Genomic DNA, 17,912 nt, shown 5'->3' with positions numbered 1-17,912 from the left:
GGACAGAGCCTGGGCCACAGCCCGGGTTCGAACCCGTGGAGCCTAGCGCCCAGCCTGTATGCGGACACGCCGGGACAGAGCCTGGGCCACAGCCCGGGTTCGAACCCGTGGAGCCTAGCGCCCAGCCTGTATGCGGACACGCCGGGACAGAGCCTGGGCCACAGCCCGGGTTCGAACCCGTGGAGCCTAGCGCCCAGCCTGTATGCGGACACGCCGGGCCACAGCCCGGGTTCGAAGCCGCGGAGTCTAGTGCCCAGCCTGTATGCGGACACGCCGGGACAGAGCCTGGGCCACAGCCCGGGTTCGAACCTGCGGAGTCTAGTGCCCAGCCTGTACGTAGGGCGAGCGCCTGTCCCAGCAGTCTGCGGGCAAGCGAGAGGCCACAGGGGGGCGCCGTCTATCCAGCTCTGCCTGCTGAGTCTCCTCTCCCCTCCCCTCGTTCCTCACGTGACTCTCCGGTCTGGAGTCTCTCCGGACACGGGCGGCACGGCCGCGCTCCTCGTTCCTCATTCTCGTCTTCTCTCTTCTCCTCCAGCGCACCGTTCGACAAGGCCTCCAGCATCGCCTTTCTCCTGGACACTGACAGCGAATCTGTAAGTAACCCCTCTCTCTCTCAGTGCAGTGTTAATGTACTGGAGTGTCCAGTCAGTGTGTGTGTATTAACCCCTCTGTCTCTCTCAGTGCAGTGTTAATGTACTGGGGTGTCCAGTCAGTGTGTCTGTATTAACCCCTCTCTCTCTCAGTGCAGTGTTAATGTACTGGAGTGTCCAGTCAGTGTGTGTGTATTAACCCCTCTCTCTCTCAGTGCAGTGTTAATGTACTGGAGTGTCCAGTCAGTGTGTCTGTATTAACCCCTCTCTCTCTCAGTGCAGTGTTAATGTACTGGAGTGTCCAGTCAGTGTGTCTGTATTAACCCCCCTCTCTCTCTCAGTGCAGTGTTAATGTACTGGAGTGTCCAGTCAGTGTGTCTGTATTAACCCCTCTCTCTCTCTCAGTGCAGTGTTAGTGTACTGGAGTGTCCAGTCAGTGTGTCTGTATTAACCCCTCTCTCTCTCAGTGCAGTGTTAATGTACTGGAGTGTCCAGTCAGTGTGTCTGTATTAACCCCCCTCTCTCTCTCAGTGCAGTGTTAATGTACTGGAGTGTCCAGTCAGTGTGTCTGTATTAACCCCTCTCTCTCTCAGTGCAGTGTTAATGTACTGGAGTGTCCAGTCAGTGTGTGTATTAACCCCTCTCTCTCTCAGTGCAGTGTTAATGTACTGGAGTGTCCAGTCAGTGTGTCTGTATTAACCCCTCTCTCTCTCAGTACAGTGTTAATGTACTGGAGTGTCCAGTCAGTGTGTGTGTATTAACCCCTCTCTCTCTCAGTGCAGTGTTAATGTACTGGAGTGTCCAGTCAGTGTGTGTATTAACCCCTCTCTCTCTCAGTGCAGTGTTAATGTACTGGAGTGTCCAGTCAGTGTGTCTGTATTAACCCCTCTCTCTCTCAGTGCAGTGTTAATGTACTGGAGTGTCCAGTCAGTGTGTCTGTATGAACCCCTCTCTCTCTCAGTGCAGTGTTAATGTACTGGAGTGTCCAGTCAGTGTGTCTGTATTAACCCCTCTCTCTCAGTGCAGTGTTAATGTACTGGAGTGTCCAGTCAGTGTGTGTGTATTAACCCCTCTCTCTCTCAGTGCAGTGTTAATGTACTGGAGTGTCCAGTCAGTGTGTCTGTATTAACCCCTCTCTCTCTCTCAGTGCAGTGTTAATGTACTGGAGTGTCCAGTCAGTGTGTGTGTATTAACCCCTCTCTCTCTCAGTGCAGTGTTAATGTACTGGAGTGTCCAGTCAGTGTGTCTGTATTAACCCCTCTCTCTCTCAATGCAGTGTTAATGTACTGGAGTGTCCAGTCAGTGTGTCTGTATTAACCCCTCTCTCTCTCAGTGCAGTGTTAATGTACTGGAGTGTCCAGTCAGGGTGTCTGTATTAACCCCTCTCTCTCTCACTGCAGTGTTAATGTACTGGAGTGTCCAGTCAGGGTGTCTGTATTAACCCCTCTCTCTCTCTCAGTGCAGTGTTAATGTACTGGAGTGTCCAGTCAGGGTGTCTGTATTAACCCCTCTCTCTCTCAGTGCAGTGTTAATGTACTGGAGTGTCCAGTCAGTGTGTGTGTATTAACCCCTCTCTCTCTCAGTGCAGTGTTAATGTACTGGAGTGTCCAGTCAGTGTGTCTGTATTAACCCCCCTCTCTCTCAGTGCAGTGTTAATGTACTGGAGTGTCCAGTCAGTGTGTGTGTATTAACCCCTCTCTCTCTCAGTGCAGTGTTAATGTACTGGAGTGTCCAGTCAGTGTGTGTATGAACCCCTCTCTCTCTCAGTGCAGTGTTAATGTACTGGAGTGTCCAGTCAGTGTGTCTGTATTAACCCCTCTCTCTCTCAGTGCAGTGTTAATGTACTGGAGTGTCCAGTCAGTGTGTCTGTATTAACCCCCCTCTCTCTCAGTGCAGTGTTAATGTACTGGAGTGTCCAGTCAGTGTGTGTGTATTAACCCCTCTCTCTCTCAGTGCAGTGTTAATGTACTGGAGTGTCCAGTCAGTGTGTGTGTATTAACCCCTCTCTCTCTCAGTGCAGTGTTAATGTACTGGAGTGTCCAGTCAGTGTGTCTGTATTAACCCCTCTCTCTCTCAATGCAGTGTTAATGTACTGGAGTGTCCAGTCAGTGTGTCTGTATTAACCCCTCTCTCTCTCAGTGCAGTGTTAATGTACTGGAGTGTCCAGTCAGTGTGTCTGTATTAACCCCTCTCTCTCTCAGTGCAGTGTTAATGTACTGGAGTGTCCAGTCAGTGTGTCTGTATTAACCCCTCTCTCTCTCTCAGTGCAGTGTTAATGTACTGGAGTGTCCAGTCAGGGTGTCTGTATTAACCCCTCTCTCTCTCAGTGCAGTGTTAATGTACTGGAGTGTCCAGTCAGTGTGTGTGTATTAACCCCTCTCTCTCTCAGTGCAGTGTTAATGTACTGGAGTGTCCAGTCAGTGTGTCTGTATTAACCCCCCTCTCTCTCAGTGCAGTGTTAATGTACTGGAGTGTCCAGTCAGTGTGTGTGTATTAACCCCTCTCTCTCTCAGTGCAGTGTTAATGTACTGGAGTGTCCAGTCAGTGTGTGTATGAACCCCTCTCTCTCTCAGTGCAGTGTTAATGTACTGGAGTGTCCAGTCAGTGTGTCTGTATGAACCCCTCTCTCTCTCAGTGCAGTGTTAATGTACTGGAGTGTCCAGTCAGTGTGTCTGTATTAACCCCCCTCTCTCTCAGTGCAGTGTTAATGTACTGGAGTGTCCAGTCAGTGTGTGTGTATTAACCCCTCTCTCTCTCAGTGCAGTGTTAATGTACTGGAGTGTCCAGTCAGTGTGTCTGTATGAACCCCCCTCTCTCTCTCAGTGCAGTGTTAATGTACTGGAGTGTCCAGTCAGTGTGTCTGTATGAACCCCTCTCTCTCTCAGTGCAGTGTTAATGTACTGGAGTGTCCAGTCAGTGTGTCTGTATGAACCCCTCTCTCTCTCAGTGCAGTGTTAATGTACTGGAGTGTCCAGTCAGTGTGTCTGTATTAACCCCTCTCTCTCTCAGTGCAGTGTTAATGTACTGGAGTGTCCAGTCAGTGTGTCTGTATTAACCCCTCTCTCTCTCTCAGTGCAGTGTTAATGTACTGGAGTGTCCAGTCAGTGTGTCTGTATTAACCCCTCTCTCTCTCAGTGCAGTGTTAATGTACTGGAGTGTCCAGTCAGTGTGTCTGTATTAACCCCTCTCTCTCTCTCAGTGCAGTGTTAATGTACTGGAGTGTCCAGTCAGTGTGTCTGTATTAACCCCTCTCTCTCAGTGCAGTGTTAATGTACTGGAGTGTCCAGTCAGTGTGTGTGTATTAACCCCTCTCTCTCTCAGTGCAGTGTTAATGTACTGGAGTGTCCAGTCAGTGTGTCTGTATTAATCCCTCTCTCTCAGTGCAGTGTTAATGTACTGGAGTGTCCAGTCAGTGTGTGTATGAACCCCTCTCTCTCTCAGTGCAGTGTTAATGTACTGGAGTGTCCAGTCAGTGTGTGTATGAACCCCCCTCTCTCTCAGTGCAGTGTTAATGTACTGGAGTGTCCAGTCAGTGTGTGTATGAACCCCCCTCTCTCTCAGTGCAGTGTTAATGTACTGGAGTGTCCAGTCAGTGTGTGTATGAACCCCTCTTTCTCTCTGTGCAGTGTTAATGTACTGGAGTGTCCAGTCAGTGTGTCTGTATTAACCCCTCTCCCTCTCTCAGTGCAGTGTTAATGTACTGGAGTGTCCAGTCAGTGTGTCTGTATTAACCCCTCTCTCTCTCAGTGCAGTGTTAATGTACTGGAGTGTCCAGTCAGTGTGTGTGTATTAACCCCTCTCTCTCTCAGTCCAGTGTTAATGTACTGGAGTGTCCAGTCAGTGTGTCTGTATTAACCCCTCTCTCTCTCAGTGCAGTGTTAGTGTACTGGAGTGTCCAGTCAGTGTGTCTGTATGAACCCCTCTCTCTCTCAGTGCAGTGTTAATGTACTGGAGTGTCCAGTCAGTGTGTGTGTATTAACCCCTCTCTCTCTCAGTGCAGTGTTAATGTACTGGAGTGTCCAGTCAGTGTGTCTGTATTAACCCCTCTCTCTCTCTCAGTGCAGTGTTCATGTACTGGAGTGTCCAGTCAGTGTGTCTGTATGAACCCCTCTCTCTCTCAGTGCAGTGTTCATGTACTGGAGTGTCCAGTCAGTGTGTCTGTATTAACCCCTCTCTCTCTCTCCAGTCTCAGTCCTCCCTGTTTGAGTTGTGCTGTAAGGAGAAGATCCAGCAGTTCGATGACGACGGAGAGGACGATGAAGATGGCGAGGAGGACTCCTGGCCCGATGCAGAGCCGCGCGTCTCCTCGGGGACGGTGCCCAACAGCTGCAGGTGGGGGGCGCCAGAGTGCAGCTCGCCGTGGGGTTGGGGGGGGGGGGGTGAAGCTCACTGTCCCCCCTCCTCCGTCCTGCCTGTGTCTGTCTCTCCGCCAGGACCTCGGACAGCACAGACAGCCGCGGCAGCGCCGACTCGGAGGAGGAGGAGGAGGAGGAGGGGCGCGGCGGGGGCGAGGAGGAGCCCCGCACGGCGAGCCGGGGCGGGCAGCAGAGTCGGGACTCCGGAGAGGGTGAGTCCGGGACGGGACGGGACCGGACTGGACTGGACCGGACCCGCTGGCAGAATCGGCACCCCAGTTACGTTATTTGGGGGGCTGGAAGGAAGCAGTGTTGCTGGGTGCATTTCAGACCACCACACAATAATAATAATCCCTCACACTTCTACAGCCCCTGTCTGGACCCTCCACCCAGAGCTCTGTCCAGGTCAGGGGGGATCCCACTACCCCCACCAGTGTGCAGCCCCACCTGGATGATGCCCCAGTCCTCTCTCACACACCAGCTCTCAGTGGGGAGGAGAGCAGAGGGATGGAGCCAGTTCAGAGAGGGGGGTTATTAGGAGGCCATGAGGGGTAAAGGCCAGGGGGGGAATTTGGCCAGGACACTGGGGTAACACCCCTACTCTTGTCGAGAGGCACCCTGGGATTGTTAATGACCACAGAGAGTCAGGACCTCGGTTTGACGTCTCGTCTGAAGGACGGCGCCTGTTTACAGTCTAGTGTCCCCGTCACTATACTGGGGCATGAGGACCCACACAGACCGCAGGGTGAGCGCCCCCTGCTGGCCCCACTCACACCTCTCCCAGCAGCGTCTAGCCGTCTTCCCAGGCGCACACGTGTGTGATGAGGTCTTAATATACTGTCAGGAAGTGAAGGTTTCAAGTCCATCACAGGTTATAATAATTAAGGTCTCACACCTCTAGAGCGCCTGTCTGGACCCTCCACTCCGAGCTCTGTCCAGGTCAGGGGGAATCCCACTACCCCCCACCAGTGTGCAGCCCCACCTGGATGATGCACCAGTCCTCTCTCACACACCAGCTCTCAGTGGGGAGGAGAGCAGAGGGATGGAGCCAGTTCAGAGAGGGGGGTTATTAGGAGGCCATGAGGGGTAAAGGCCAGGGGGGGACATTTGGTCAGGACACTGGGGTAACACCCCTACTCTTGTCGAGAGACACCCTGGGATTGTTAATGACCACAGAGAGTCAGGACCTCGGTTTGACGTCTCATCTGAAAGACCAGACGCAAAACCGAAGTAGAAGAAGAAACTGGCACCACAAACTAGGGGAAATCCGCAGAGGAATATACGAGCAGCGAGGTGAGGCGGCCCTTCCTGCTCACTAGTCCCCGTACTGACTGAGGCACTGTGATGGGCGAGTGGATGAGTACAGGCTGTGCAGCAGACGTTTCACTGCAGGAATGTTCCCAGGTGACCTGCAGGCAGAGCTGACGAGTCGCATGTGTCAGTGAGACCGTCTGGAAGCGGAGAGCGATATTTCTGCTGGAGGAGAAGAGCTGGGTTCACGAGCCCGCTTGTCTACAGAGTCACAGGGCCGCCTCACCCCACCGGAGGTCTCGCTGGCCTGGTTCTGAATCGCAGAGCCCGGCGCGGCGCGGACCCGGACGCGTCCTCTGTTCTGTGCTGGGGGTCGGAGGTTTCGCACGTCGCCGTGTCCCTGTCCCCGTCCGCCGCGGGGGCTCGAGACGCGCCCCAGCCCGCGCTGCGGCTCCTCCTGGGGTGGGGTCCTGGTCCCCTGTCCGCCCTGCGCTGATTAAACCTCCCGTCCCTCTGCCTCAGGCTGGGCGGCCGATCTCTCCTTCCTGGCGGTGACGGACTCGGGTTCGAGCGGCTGGGGGGAGCAGTGCCGGCAGGGGGAGGGGGGCAACTGGGAGGTCTTCTCCGAGGATGAGCCCGCTCCCGGCCCCCGGAGGTACGTGGGTGGGGTTCTGGGGCGCGTGGGGTGGGGGGTCCCCCCCCTCTCTCTGCGCTCCAGGCCCTCACGCGGCGGGTGTGGCGCTTGTGTTTCCCTCCGCAGCTCCGCGGAAGCCGCCGGTCCCGCTGCCCCCCGCGCGGACGCCGGCCCCCCCGCCCGGGAGGAGGAAGTGACGTCGCCGCCGGGTGGGTCATCGCCGGGCCAGGGGACCGCCGTGGGGGGGCGCCGTTTCTCCCCGAGTCGCCGGTGTTCTGCTGGCGGCAGTATTTCAGCCTCTTGTGATGCAGATTGTGAAAGACCGTTATTCTACACGACTGACGCCTTTAATAAGGCTTCTTTCAAGACTGGAGGCTCTCGCTCTCTCCCCCTCTCCCCCTCTCCCCCTCCCTCCCCCTCCCTCTCTCTCGCTCTCTCTCGCTCTCTCCCTCGCTCTCTCCCTCGCTCTCTCCCTCGCTCTCTCTCGCTCTCTCTCGCTCTCTCTCGCTCTCTCCCCCTCCCTCTCGCTCCCTCTCTCCCTCTCCCTCTCCCTCTCTCTCTGACACAGGCTTTTTCCTGAAGTTCTTTCTCTGGCGGCAGTATTTCAGCCTTTTGTGATTAAAATGATTTAACCCCGTTATTATAAAGCCCTCTCACTCTCTCTCACTCTCTCACACACACACACACTCACTCTCTCACACACACACACTCTCACTCTCACACACTCACTCTCTCACACACTCACTCTTTCACACACTCACTCTCTCTCACTCTCTCACACACTCACTCTTTCACACACTCACTCTCTCTCACTCTCTCACACACTCACTCTCTCACACACTCACTCTTTCACACACTCACTCTCTCTCACTCTCTCACACACTCACTCTCTCTCACTCTCTCTCACTCTCTCTCACACTCACTCACACACTCTCACAGGCTGCGTGTTTGAGTCCTGATGGTCGGTGTTTCTGACCCTGCTTCTCCCGCTGTGTGCCTCAGGCTCCCAGCTGCCCGCCGCCCCCAGCACAGCGCCCCCTGCTGCCTCGGAGGGGAACGGCGGCCCCGCGCCGGCGCGCGCGGGCGGGGGGGCGCAGGGGCCGCAGGGGCCGCCCCGCGCGGGGCCGGGGGGCCGCGGCTCTTCAAAAACCCGCCCGGGCAGCGCGGTCGCGGGGGCCGGGGAAGGGAGGCGTGCTGGGAAGGGAGACGCAGAGGGGCCCAGCGGGGCGCCCCCCGGGGGGGCTGGGACTCCCTCTTCAGGCGCCCGGCCCGCAGCGCCCTGCTGTAGCAGGTGAGCTCGCTCTGTACTGGCTCGGGGCTCGGGGCGCCTCCTCCTGTTTTAACCGGAGTTATTATTTTTTTCTAACCCCGTCACTCTCTTGTTTTATTAACAGACGTCTGGTTATCGTTTTACGGTTTTCTTTTTTGGTCATTTTAGCCAGGCAGTACCTACAGCTACCTCAGTACCTCCTGCTGTCGGTGGTTCTCCTCAGGACCCCTTGGCCCCGCCCCGGGCCTCTGACGCCGCGGGCAACGCCCCGCCCAGTGAGGTCATGCCCCCGGGGCACAGGTAGCTTGCCACACTCTGTCCCAGGGTGCATTGCTGCGCTCTCGGTCTTGTCGAGCTGTGTCTGTGCCCGTCTCTCTCTCTCACACCCCTTCTGTGTTCGTCTTCCTCTCTCTCTCTGTCCCCCTGTGCTGTGTGTCTCTCTCTCTCTGCTCCTCTGTTCTCCTGTCTCTCAGGGTGTCCCCGTCTTGACACCCTGTTACTGGTATAATCTCTCTCTGTCCCCCTGTGCTGTGTGTCTCTCTCTGCTCCTCTGTTCTCCTGTTTCTCAGGGTGTCCCCGTCTTGACACCCTGTTACTGGTATAATCTCTCTCTGTCCCCCTGTGCTGTGTGTCTCTCTCTGCTCCTCTGTTCTCCTGTCTCTCAGGGTGTCCCCGTCTTGACACCCTGTTACTGGTATAATCTCTCTCTGCCCCTCTGTGTGTGCCTGTCTCTGTCCCGCTGTCCCTCTGTCCTCTCAGAGATAATAAATAATGATGATTACCTCACTGATCTCTTCCCCAGCCTCCCTCCAACACCCCCCCAGTCTCCAGCGACGTGACCCTGGACGCCTGGACAGGAGAGCGAGGGTCACGCTGAGTGAGTCTCCCGTCAGCCTTCCTTGTCCAAGTCCGTCTTTTACACCCGCCAGCTCTGCCTGTCCCTCCCACTGTGTCCAGGCTGTGGACACTGAGCCTGTCCTCTATGGGCAGCCAGGTCTTCCTGTGTCCAGTGTCTGTGTCCAGGCTGTGGTCACTGAGCCTGTCCTCTCTGGGCAGCCAGCTCTGCCTGTGTCCAGTGTCTGTGTCCAGGCTGTGGACACTGATCCTGTCCTTTCTGGGCAGCCAGGTCTTCCTGTGTCCAGTGTCTGTGTCCAGGCTGTGGTCACTGAGCCTGTCCTCTCTGGACAGTCAGGTGTCCAGTGTCCAGGCTGTGGACACTGAGCCGTACCTGTGTCTGTGCTGTGCTGTCCTGAGGCCGGCTGGTGTCGCTGAGCTCCAGGACCAGCTGGCCGAGGAGGGTCAGAGGTCAGCGTCCCTCGGGCCAGTCCCCGAGTCTCTCTCACGGTTTCCTGTCTCTCTCCCCTGTCTGTCCTTCCAGAGCAAGAAGAGGGCGTCGGGGCAGCGGCCCAGCCTGCCCGTCTCCGTGCGCCGGGAGTGACCTCTCTGACCAAAAGGGAAAATAATAAATGGTCATTTGCGAAGCGTTTGCAATAAAACTATTTCTTGGTCGTCTTTCTGTGGGGGGCAGGGGGGGGGGCGGGTCGCAGCAGAGGCAGGGGGTCGCTGGTGTAGGAGCTGGGACACAGTGGGGGGGGGGTCGCTGGTGTAGGAGCTGGGACACAGTGGGGAGAGGGGTCGCTGGTGTAGGAGCTGGGACACAGTGTGGGGGGGGGTCGCTGGTGTAGGAGCTGGGACACAGTGTGGGGGTCGCTGGTGTAGGAGCTGGGACACAGTGGTGGGGGGGGTCGCTGGTGTAGGAGCGGGGACACAGTGTGGGGGTCACTGGTGTAGGAGCTGGGACACAGTGGTGGGGGGGGTCGCTGGTGTAGGAGCTGGGACACTGGGGGGGGGGTCGCTGGTGTAGGAGCTGGGACACAGTGGGGGGAGAGGGGTCGCTGGTGTAGGAGCTGGGACACAGTGGGGGGGTTGCTGGTGTAGGAGCTGGGACACAGTGGGGGGAGAGGGGTCGCTGGTGTAGGAGCTGGGACACAGTGGGGGGGTCGCTGGTGTAGGAGCTGGGACACAGTGTGGGGGGGGTCGCTGGTGTAGGAGCTGGGACACAGTGGGGAGAGGGGTCGCTGGTGTAGGAGCTGGGACACTGGGGGAGGGGTCGCTGGTGTAGGAGCTGGGACACAGTGTGGGGGGGGTCGCTGGTGTAGGAGCTGGGACACAGTGTGGGGGTCACTGGTGTAGGAGCTGGGACACAGTGGTGGGGGGGGTCGCTGGTGTAGGAGCGGGGACACAGTGTGGGGGTCGCTGGTGTAGGAGCTGGGACACAGTGGGGGGAGAGGGGTCGCTGGTGTAGGAGCTGGGACACAGTGGGGGGGTCGCTGGTGTAGGAGCTGGGACACTGGGGGAGGGGTCGCTGGTGTAGGAGCTGGGACACAGTGTGGGGGGGGTCGCTGGTGTAGGAGCTGGGACACAGTGGGGGGGTCGCTGGTGTAGGAGCTGGGACACTGGGGGAGGGGTCGCTGGTGTAGGAGCTGGGACACAGTGTGGGGGGGTCGCTGGTGTAGGAGCTGGGACACAGTGGGGAGAGGGGTCGCTGGTGTAGGAGCTGGGACACAGTGTGGGGGTCACTGGTGTAGGAGCTGGGACACAGTGTGGGGGTCACTGGTGTAGGAGCTGGGACACAGTGGTGGGGGGGGGTCGCTGGTGTAGGAGCTGGGACACTGGGGGGGGGTCGCTGGTGTAGGAGCTGGGACACAGTGGGGGGAGAGGGGTCGCTGGTGTAGGAGCTGGGACACTGGGGGGGGGTCGCTGGTGTAGGAGCTGGGACACAGTGGGGGGAGAGGGGTCGCTGGTGTAGGAGCTGGGACACAGTGGGGGGGTCGCTGGTGTAGGAGCTGGGACACAGTGTGGGGGGGTCGCTGGTGTAGGAGCTGGGACACAGTGGGGAGAGGGGTCCGCTGGTGTAGGAGCTGGGACACAGTGGGGGGGGTCGCTGGTGTAGGAGCTGGGACACAGTGGGGAGAGGGGTCGCTGGTGTAGGAGCTGGGACACAGTGGGGGGGGTCGCTGGTGTAGGAGCTGGGACACAGTGTGGGGGGGGGTCGCTGGTGTAGGAGCTGGGACACAGTGTGGGGGGGTCGCTGGTGTAGGAGCTGGGACACTGGGGGGGGGGTCGCTGGTGTAGGAGCTGGGACACAGTGGTGGGGGGGGTCGCTGGTGTAGGAGCTGGGACACTGGGGGAGGGGTCGCTGGTGTAGGAGCTGGGACACTGGGGGGGGTCGCTGGTGTAGGAGCTGGGACACAGTAGGGGGGGGGTTGGACTGGGCACGGGACGACTGGACGCTGTCAGGCCTGGCTGCCCCGTTTGGACCAGAGGAGCAGAGGATCGGCTGTTGGGCCGGCGCCTCTCTGACGCGCGTAGCCCTCCTGCCCCCTCCTGCCACGTGGGCAGACTTTGGTCTTTAAACTGCGGCACCTCGTCTCGTTATCGCCGCCGGGGAGGGACGGCGCCAGCCCGACGCCGAGTCCACAGAGCTGGGGCCGTAAATCACAGGGGGGCTAATACGGACGCCCCGAGGGAGAGAGGGAGCGGCTCAGAGGGGTGCAAAGTCTACAGCGGGGGGCGGGACGCGCCCATCCAGGCAGCGGGAGGTGACGGGCACACACGGCTCGGCTCTGCTCTCCAGTCGCCGGCAGGAACGCGTGCCGACAGCACCCCGCGCGCTCCCAGTGCGCCAGCGACGAGCCCCTCGGGCAGGCGGACCATGGACATCCTGGAGACGCACGCGTACGACCGCCGGGAGCGCAGGAAGTCGGTAGGGAGCGGGAAACTTCTCACGATCCTCCTCCTCTCTGCCTCCCTCTTGTCCTCTGTCTCTATCCCTGTGACCCATGATCCTCCAGTCCTCTGTCTCTATCCCTGTGACCCATGATCCTCCAGTCCTCCGTCTCTACCTGCCTGTGTCCCATGATCCTCCAGTCCTTCGTCTCTACATCCCTGTGTCTGACAGCGAGACGGTAAAGACTCCAGGTGGACGAGCTGAGCTCAGACAGGCTCGCACTGGGACAGATCAGTGACCAGTACACCTGGAGAAGACACCAGTGTGCTCCGGGGACAGACACTGTATCGGCACTGAGCCCCGTGTCTGACAGTGAGACAGTAAGGACTCCAGGTGGACGAGCTGAGCTCAGACAGGCTCGCACTGGGACAGATCAGTGACCAGTACACCTGGAGAAGACACCAGTGTGCTCCGGGGACAGACACCGTGTCTGACAGTGGGACAGTAAAGACTCCAGGTGGATATACGTACAGTATTGACATACGCCAGCTGACATCACCAGCCTCGTGTTTGTGAATGGATCTTAATGCATTAATCTCTCTCTCTCTCCCTCCTGTGTTTCTGCCTCTCCCTTTATCTCTCTCTCTCTCCTCTATCTTTCTTCTCCTCTCTCCCTCTAACTCTCTCCTCTCTGCCTCCCTCTCTCCTCTCTCTTCCCCTCTCTGTCCCCCTCACTGCTCTCGCCTCTCTCCCTCTCTCTCTCTTTCCCTCCCTCTCTCCTCTCTCCCTCTCCCTCTCTGTCCCCCTCACTGCTCTCCCTCTCTGTCCCCCTCACTGCTCTCGCCTCTCTCCCTCTCTCTCTCTTTCCCTCCTTCTCTCCTCTCTCACTCTCTGTCCCCCTCACTGCTCTCGCCTCTCTCCCTCTCGCCTCTCTCCTCTCTCTCTCTCTCTCCTCCCCTCACTGCTCTCGCCTCTCTCCCTCTCCCTCTCTTTCCCTCCCTCTCTTTCTACCCCTCTCTCCCTCTCTGTCCCGCTCTCTCCTCTCCCCCCCTCCCCCCCAGTCCTTCGCTCTGCTCCTCTCTCTCCTGCCCTTCCTCATCTCCTGCTCCCTCTACTTCCACCTCTGGATCCCAGAGTCCGCCCCCTCCCCCCTGGCGGCGGCGGTGAAGGCCGCCCCCGCGCTCTCATTGGCCCTGGTGGTGCTCTGTCACCGCGGGGGGCGGGGCCTGGCGGGCGTGGCCGGGGGGCTGCTGTTCTCGGCCGCGGGGGACGCCTGCCTGATCTGGACGCACCTCTTCCTTCACGGTAACCGAGCGTCCGGGCGTCTCCCCTGACCACTGACCCTTCAGGACAGCAGGACAGATCCACACAGTGGAAACTCCATCACGGGATGCAAGCGCACGCGCACGCACACACACACACACTCTCACACCAGGGCCAGTCCATCACAGGACACACACACACACACCAGTCCATCACAGGACACACACACACACACACACACACACACACACACACACACACACACACACCAGGGCCAGTCCATCACAGGACACACACACACACCAGGGCCAGTCCATCACAGGACACACACACACACACACACACACGGGGGAGAACATGCAAACTCCGCATAGACTGAGCTCCGCTCTCTCTCTCTCTCTCTCTCTCAGGGATGGCGTGCTTCGCCGCGGCCCACCTCCTCTACTCCCTGTCCTTCCTCTCCCGCTCCCCCTCCTCCTCCTCCTCCTCCCTCTTCCTCCCCCTCTCCCTGACCCTCTGGGCGGTGGCAGCCGGCTTCTACGTCTACCTGCTGCCCCACCTGGCCGCCCGGCCAGACGCGGCCGCCCTCTCGCCCGCCGTGGGCGTGTACAGCCTGCTGCTCACAGGCATGGCCACGCTGGCCCTGCGGGCGGGCCGGGCTCTCCCCCTGCTGGGGGCGCTGCTGTTCATGGCCTCCGACCTCGTCCTGGCCCTGCTGACCTTCCGGGCCGTGGATCCGGTCACCGCCCCCTGGGGGCGCCCCGTCGTCATGGTGACCTACTACCTGGCCCAGCTGCTGATCGCCGTGGGGGACGTGAGGGCAGGAAGTGAGGTCGCGGGGGCGGGGCTGGGGAACAGGAAGAGGAAGTGATGGGAGCGGAAGGGACCTGCAGGGGCCAAACCTCTCGACGCGCCTGTGACCTCGACACCTCCGCCCCACTATCGCCATGACACGGACCCCAGAACACGGTTCTCTGTCCCCTCTAACCAGATTACTGCATCCTCCCTGTACCCCAGTTGTGCTCCAGTGCCCTTTACCACAACCCTATACAGAGAGTCTCCTGTACCCCAATCTCCTGCACTCGGAGCTCTAGAGCTCTGTACTACAACCCTACACTCCTCACTCCTGGCCCCTGTACAGAGAGTCTCCTGTACCCCAATCTCCTGTACTCGGAGCTCCAGAGCTCTGTACTACAACCCTACACTCCTGTCCCCTATACAGAGAGTCCTGTACCCCAATCTCCTACACTCGGTGCTCCAGAACTCTGTACTACAACCCTACACTCCTGGCCCCTATACAGAGAGTCCTGTACCCCAATCTCCTGCACTCGGAGCTCCAGAGCTCTGTACTACAACCCTACACTCCTGTCCCCTATACAGAGAGTCCTGTACCCCAATCTCCTACACTCGGAGCTCCAGAGCTCTGTACTACAACCCTACACTCCTGGCCCCTATACAGAGAGTCCTGTACCCCAATCTCCTACACTCGGTGCTCCAGAGCTCTATAATATACACACTGCACTGGAGAAACTATTACATACGGGACAGGGCTGCAGGGTGTGTTATGTAACTAACTGCTGCAGTATGATGTTAAATTGGTGGTCCTGATATTTTCTTCAACGTGGAAAGAAATGTAGTATGAGAAACAAGATTGTATTTTTTTAAAATCCTAAAAAACCCCGAAATATTTTTCAATTTAGCGCTGATGAGAGCTTAGCCTGTTGGTCTGGTACAATTGGGTTTTGCAGGTTCTTCGCTAAAAGCAATATAAATATCAATGAGAAGTACAAAAATGACCAGGGTATTCTTATTTTATTATACTCAATTAAAACAGGCCAACTGTAGTATATTGAGTGACCATTCACTGGTCCTTCACGGATGTGACATTAGTGTCTCGTTAGAAACACATATCTTGGAAAAGACAACGTGAAATCCTGTAAAACACGAAAGGGAAAGAATTTAAACGGTATGAAAGTTTGCGGTTTCTAACGTCTGAACAGGGAATGGTGACCAGTTGAATTACTGACAGTAGAATGATCATGAAAAAGTACCACAACAGCAGCAACAACATTGTGCAAACGCACTGCTGCCATCAAAAACCAAGTCCCCTGGCTCCCAGTAGTTCAGGTGGGGGACTGCGTCAGGCTGCACAGGAACGAGCAACAGGTTAGATTGAAGGATTTTGCTGTTTTATTGTACTGTTGAATAGAACATTTGGAAAAATAGCATTTATTTATAGTAAATTTATTGGTCAATCTGGGTAAATTTCACATTCATAAATCAAAATGGTCTAATAATACTCCCCTTTTTAGTACTTTTGAGGTGGATATTTAAATTATATAAAAAAATTGAGAAATAATAAAGCAAGGAAGACATGATATATGTAAAAAAATACAATTTGATCACATCATTTACTTCATTACCTCTGGCGGTTAAATGTTTTTTTCCCCTCTTGTACCTGTTTCTGATCCTCTGGTTGTAGTTGTATTGGTAAATTATTTATACGTTTAATAATAATAAAAAAGTCATAGCTTTTATTCCCTGCTGAAAAGAGAAGAAAGAAAACACAGCGTTTCGGCCGTGGAGCCTTCTTCAGGTGTGAGGCAGAGGAGAGACGAGGGCACCTGAAGAAAACGTTGTGTTTTCTTTCTTCTCTTTTCAGCAGGGAATAAGCCTGTTACTTGTGCTTCGTAATGACGTTGTTATGTGTTGATTATACGTCACTGTTTCTGCACAGCCGACTCGCTAACGGTCGTTCCTACCACCACACAACAACAACAACAACAACACCAACAACATTTCTTCACGGACAGCCTCTAAAACCGACACACACTTCGTCGAGACGAGCTGTGGCCGAACGGGGTTTGTGGCGACCGACGACGGCTTCTTCTCCTCCGTCCTCGAACGGGACTGCCGAGAGCGGGTCCGAGCCGCTCCCGGCGCTGATCGATCGCTCGATCGGCTCGGCGCTCGACTGCTCACCCTCCTAACGCCGAGCGACTAGAGCGAGCGGAACTTCCGGGCGGGGGCGGGGGCCGCGAGAGCGGAGAGAGGGCGGGAAGGCGCTCGCGGGGGCGGGAGGAGGAGTGACGGTTGTCTTGTGGGAGTGAGGGAGGAGACGGCGGGAAGGCCCGAAAAAGGAAAACGGGCGAAAACGGCTCATCGCCCGTCGGGTCCAGCCCCTCTCTGCCCCGGTAAGAGCCGAAGGAGACGGTCTCCGTGAGGCGAGAGCTGCCGTTGGCGGTCTGGGCGGGCCGGGCCGGGCCGGTTCGGCGCCGTCCTCTGCCGCCCGGGTCGCCGTCTGCGCGTCCAGACCTCGCTAAAGGTCTGTGAGGGTCTTTCTGGTCCCTCGTGTCTGTGTGGACCTGTCCGGTCCCTCGTGTCTCGTGTCTGTGAGGGTCTTTCTGGTCCCTCGTGTCTGTGTGGACCTGTCCGGTCCCTCGTGTCTGTGAGGGTCTTTCTGGTCCCTCGTGTCTCGTGTCTGTGAGGGTCTTTCTGGTCCCTCGTGTCTGTGTGGACCTGTCCGGTCCCTCGTGTCTGTGAGGGTCTTTCTGGTCCCTCGTATCTCGTGTCTGTGAGGGTCTTTCTGGTCCCTCGTGTCTGTGTGGACCTGTCCGGTCCCTCGTGTCTGTGAGGGTCTTTCTGGTCCCTCGTGTCTGTGTGGACCTGTCCGGTCCCTCGTGTCTGTGAGGGTCTTTCTGGTCCCTCGTGTCTCGTGTCTGTGAGGGTCTTTCTGGTCCCTCGTGTCTGTGTGGACCTGTCCGGTCCCTCATGTCTGTGAGGACCTGTCTGGTCCCTCGTGTCTCATGTCTGTGAGGACCTGTCTGGTCCCTCGTGTCTGTGAGGACCTGTCTGGTCCCTCGTGTCTCGTGTCTGTGAGGACCTGTCCGGTCCCTCGTGTCTCGTGTCTGTGAGGACCTGTCTGGTCCCTCGTGTCTGTGAGGACCTGTCCGGTCCCTCGTGTCTCGTGTCTGTGAGGACCTGTCTGGTCCCTCGTGTCTGTGAGGACCTCCCCGGTCCCTCGTGTCTCGTGTCTGTGAGGACCTCCCCGGTCCCTCGTGTCTGTGAGGACCTCCCCGGTCCCTCGTGTCTCGTGTCTGTGAGGACCTTCCCGGTCCCTCGTGTCTGTGAGGACCTTCCCGGTCCCTCATGTCCGGGGTACAGAAGACGGCGGCCGGGGTGGACGAGGAAGACGGACATGAGTCTGGGAGACGGCCTTTAACGCGCGCAGACCGCCTTAGGACCACCTTAGATAGACAGGAGACCCCGCAGGCAGTGCCTGTGCTGAGTGTGATTTTCCTGGTTAGGACCTGAAGCGGGACATGCATACATCTCACTTATCCAGCGTCACAGCATCACCACTTCAGCACCTTGTGAGAGCTGTTGATGGGGTCTGTTAATTCAGCCTCAAACAGAAGTGACACTAAGATGCCATGAAGCTGACTTGCTTGAGCAGCCCCAGTGGCTAGTCAACAACAGGAACAACACCCACAAACAGGACAAACCAGACCAGTGCCTGCTGCCTATCAGAGGACAGAACCTAGAGCAAGACAGAGCAGGACAAGAAGTAATTACATATCAAAGAACAGGACAGGCACTCAGATTGTGAAACAGACTTTCTTCTGACTGGATATATAAGAGCTGGGAGACCCTTGCAGTGTGTCTGTTCTGCGGGGCAGACCCGGCGTGCGTTGTCGGTCTTATTGAGCTCAGTTAAACCGAATCTGCACAAGATTGTGTCCTGCTCCTCTGAGGAAGAATTTCCCACAACAGACTCTACTCCCAGCTTACAGGAGCAGGGTCACTGACCTGGACCCGG

General features: G+C 57.3%; 2 protein-coding genes across 5 annotated transcripts in view; both read left to right on the top strand.

Moving 5' to 3' along the window:
• LOC148829043 (serine/threonine-protein phosphatase 6 regulatory subunit 1-like) overlaps nt 1-9,596 on the top strand; it is a 35,616-nt gene extending 26,020 nt beyond the window's left edge. For all 4 annotated transcript variants that reach the window (XM_088923255.1, XM_088923256.1, XM_088923254.1 and 1 more), the window contains 9 exons: nt 536-593; nt 4,777-4,922; nt 5,024-5,157; nt 6,719-6,851; nt 6,957-7,039; nt 7,833-8,121; nt 8,269-8,400; nt 8,903-8,977; nt 9,479-9,596. In XM_088923255.1, coding sequence (XP_088779381.1) covers nt 536-593; nt 4,777-4,922; nt 5,024-5,157; nt 6,719-6,851; nt 6,957-7,039; nt 7,833-8,121; nt 8,269-8,400; nt 8,903-8,939 — 1,012 coding nt within the window. In that variant the 3' untranslated portion in view covers nt 8,940-8,977; nt 9,479-9,596. The remainder of the gene's footprint in view (nt 1-535; nt 594-4,776; nt 4,923-5,023; nt 5,158-6,718; nt 6,852-6,956; nt 7,040-7,832; nt 8,122-8,268; nt 8,401-8,902; nt 8,978-9,478) is intronic.
• A 2,129-nt stretch (nt 9,597-11,725) lies between these two features.
• Nucleotides 11,726-15,771, top strand: tmem86b (transmembrane protein 86B). Its single transcript, XM_088923306.1, has 3 exons — nt 11,726-11,866; nt 12,892-13,135; nt 13,504-15,771. Exons 1-3 carry the CDS (start codon nt 11,816-11,818, stop codon nt 13,962-13,964), a joined length of 756 nt encoding a protein of 251 aa, XP_088779432.1. The 5' UTR covers nt 11,726-11,815; the 3' UTR covers nt 13,965-15,771.
• Nucleotides 15,772-17,912: the final 2,141 nt, after the last annotated feature.

Source organism: Atractosteus spatula, chromosome 8 (genome assembly GCF_055471065.1).
Source record: "Atractosteus spatula isolate fAtrSpa1 chromosome 8, fAtrSpa1.hap1, whole genome shotgun sequence".
NCBI classification, from domain to species: Eukaryota; Metazoa; Chordata; class Actinopteri; order Semionotiformes; family Lepisosteidae; genus Atractosteus; species Atractosteus spatula.
Note: the sequence above shows the minus strand (reverse complement) of the source record. Positions and strands in the feature narration are given on the sequence as shown.

Coding starts and splice junctions, on each gene's coding strand:
- tmem86b (XM_088923306.1), top strand. CDS start 11,816: ATGGACATCCTGGAGACGCACGCGTACGACCGCCGGGAGCGCAGGAAG. Junction 11,867..12,891: donor GCCGGGAGCGCAGGAAGTCG/GTAGGGAGCGGG, acceptor CCTCCCCCCCAG/TCCTTCGCTCTGCTCCTCTC. Junction 13,136..13,503: donor GACGCACCTCTTCCTTCACG/GTAACCGAGCGT, acceptor TCTCTCTCTCAG/GGATGGCGTGCTTCGCCGCG.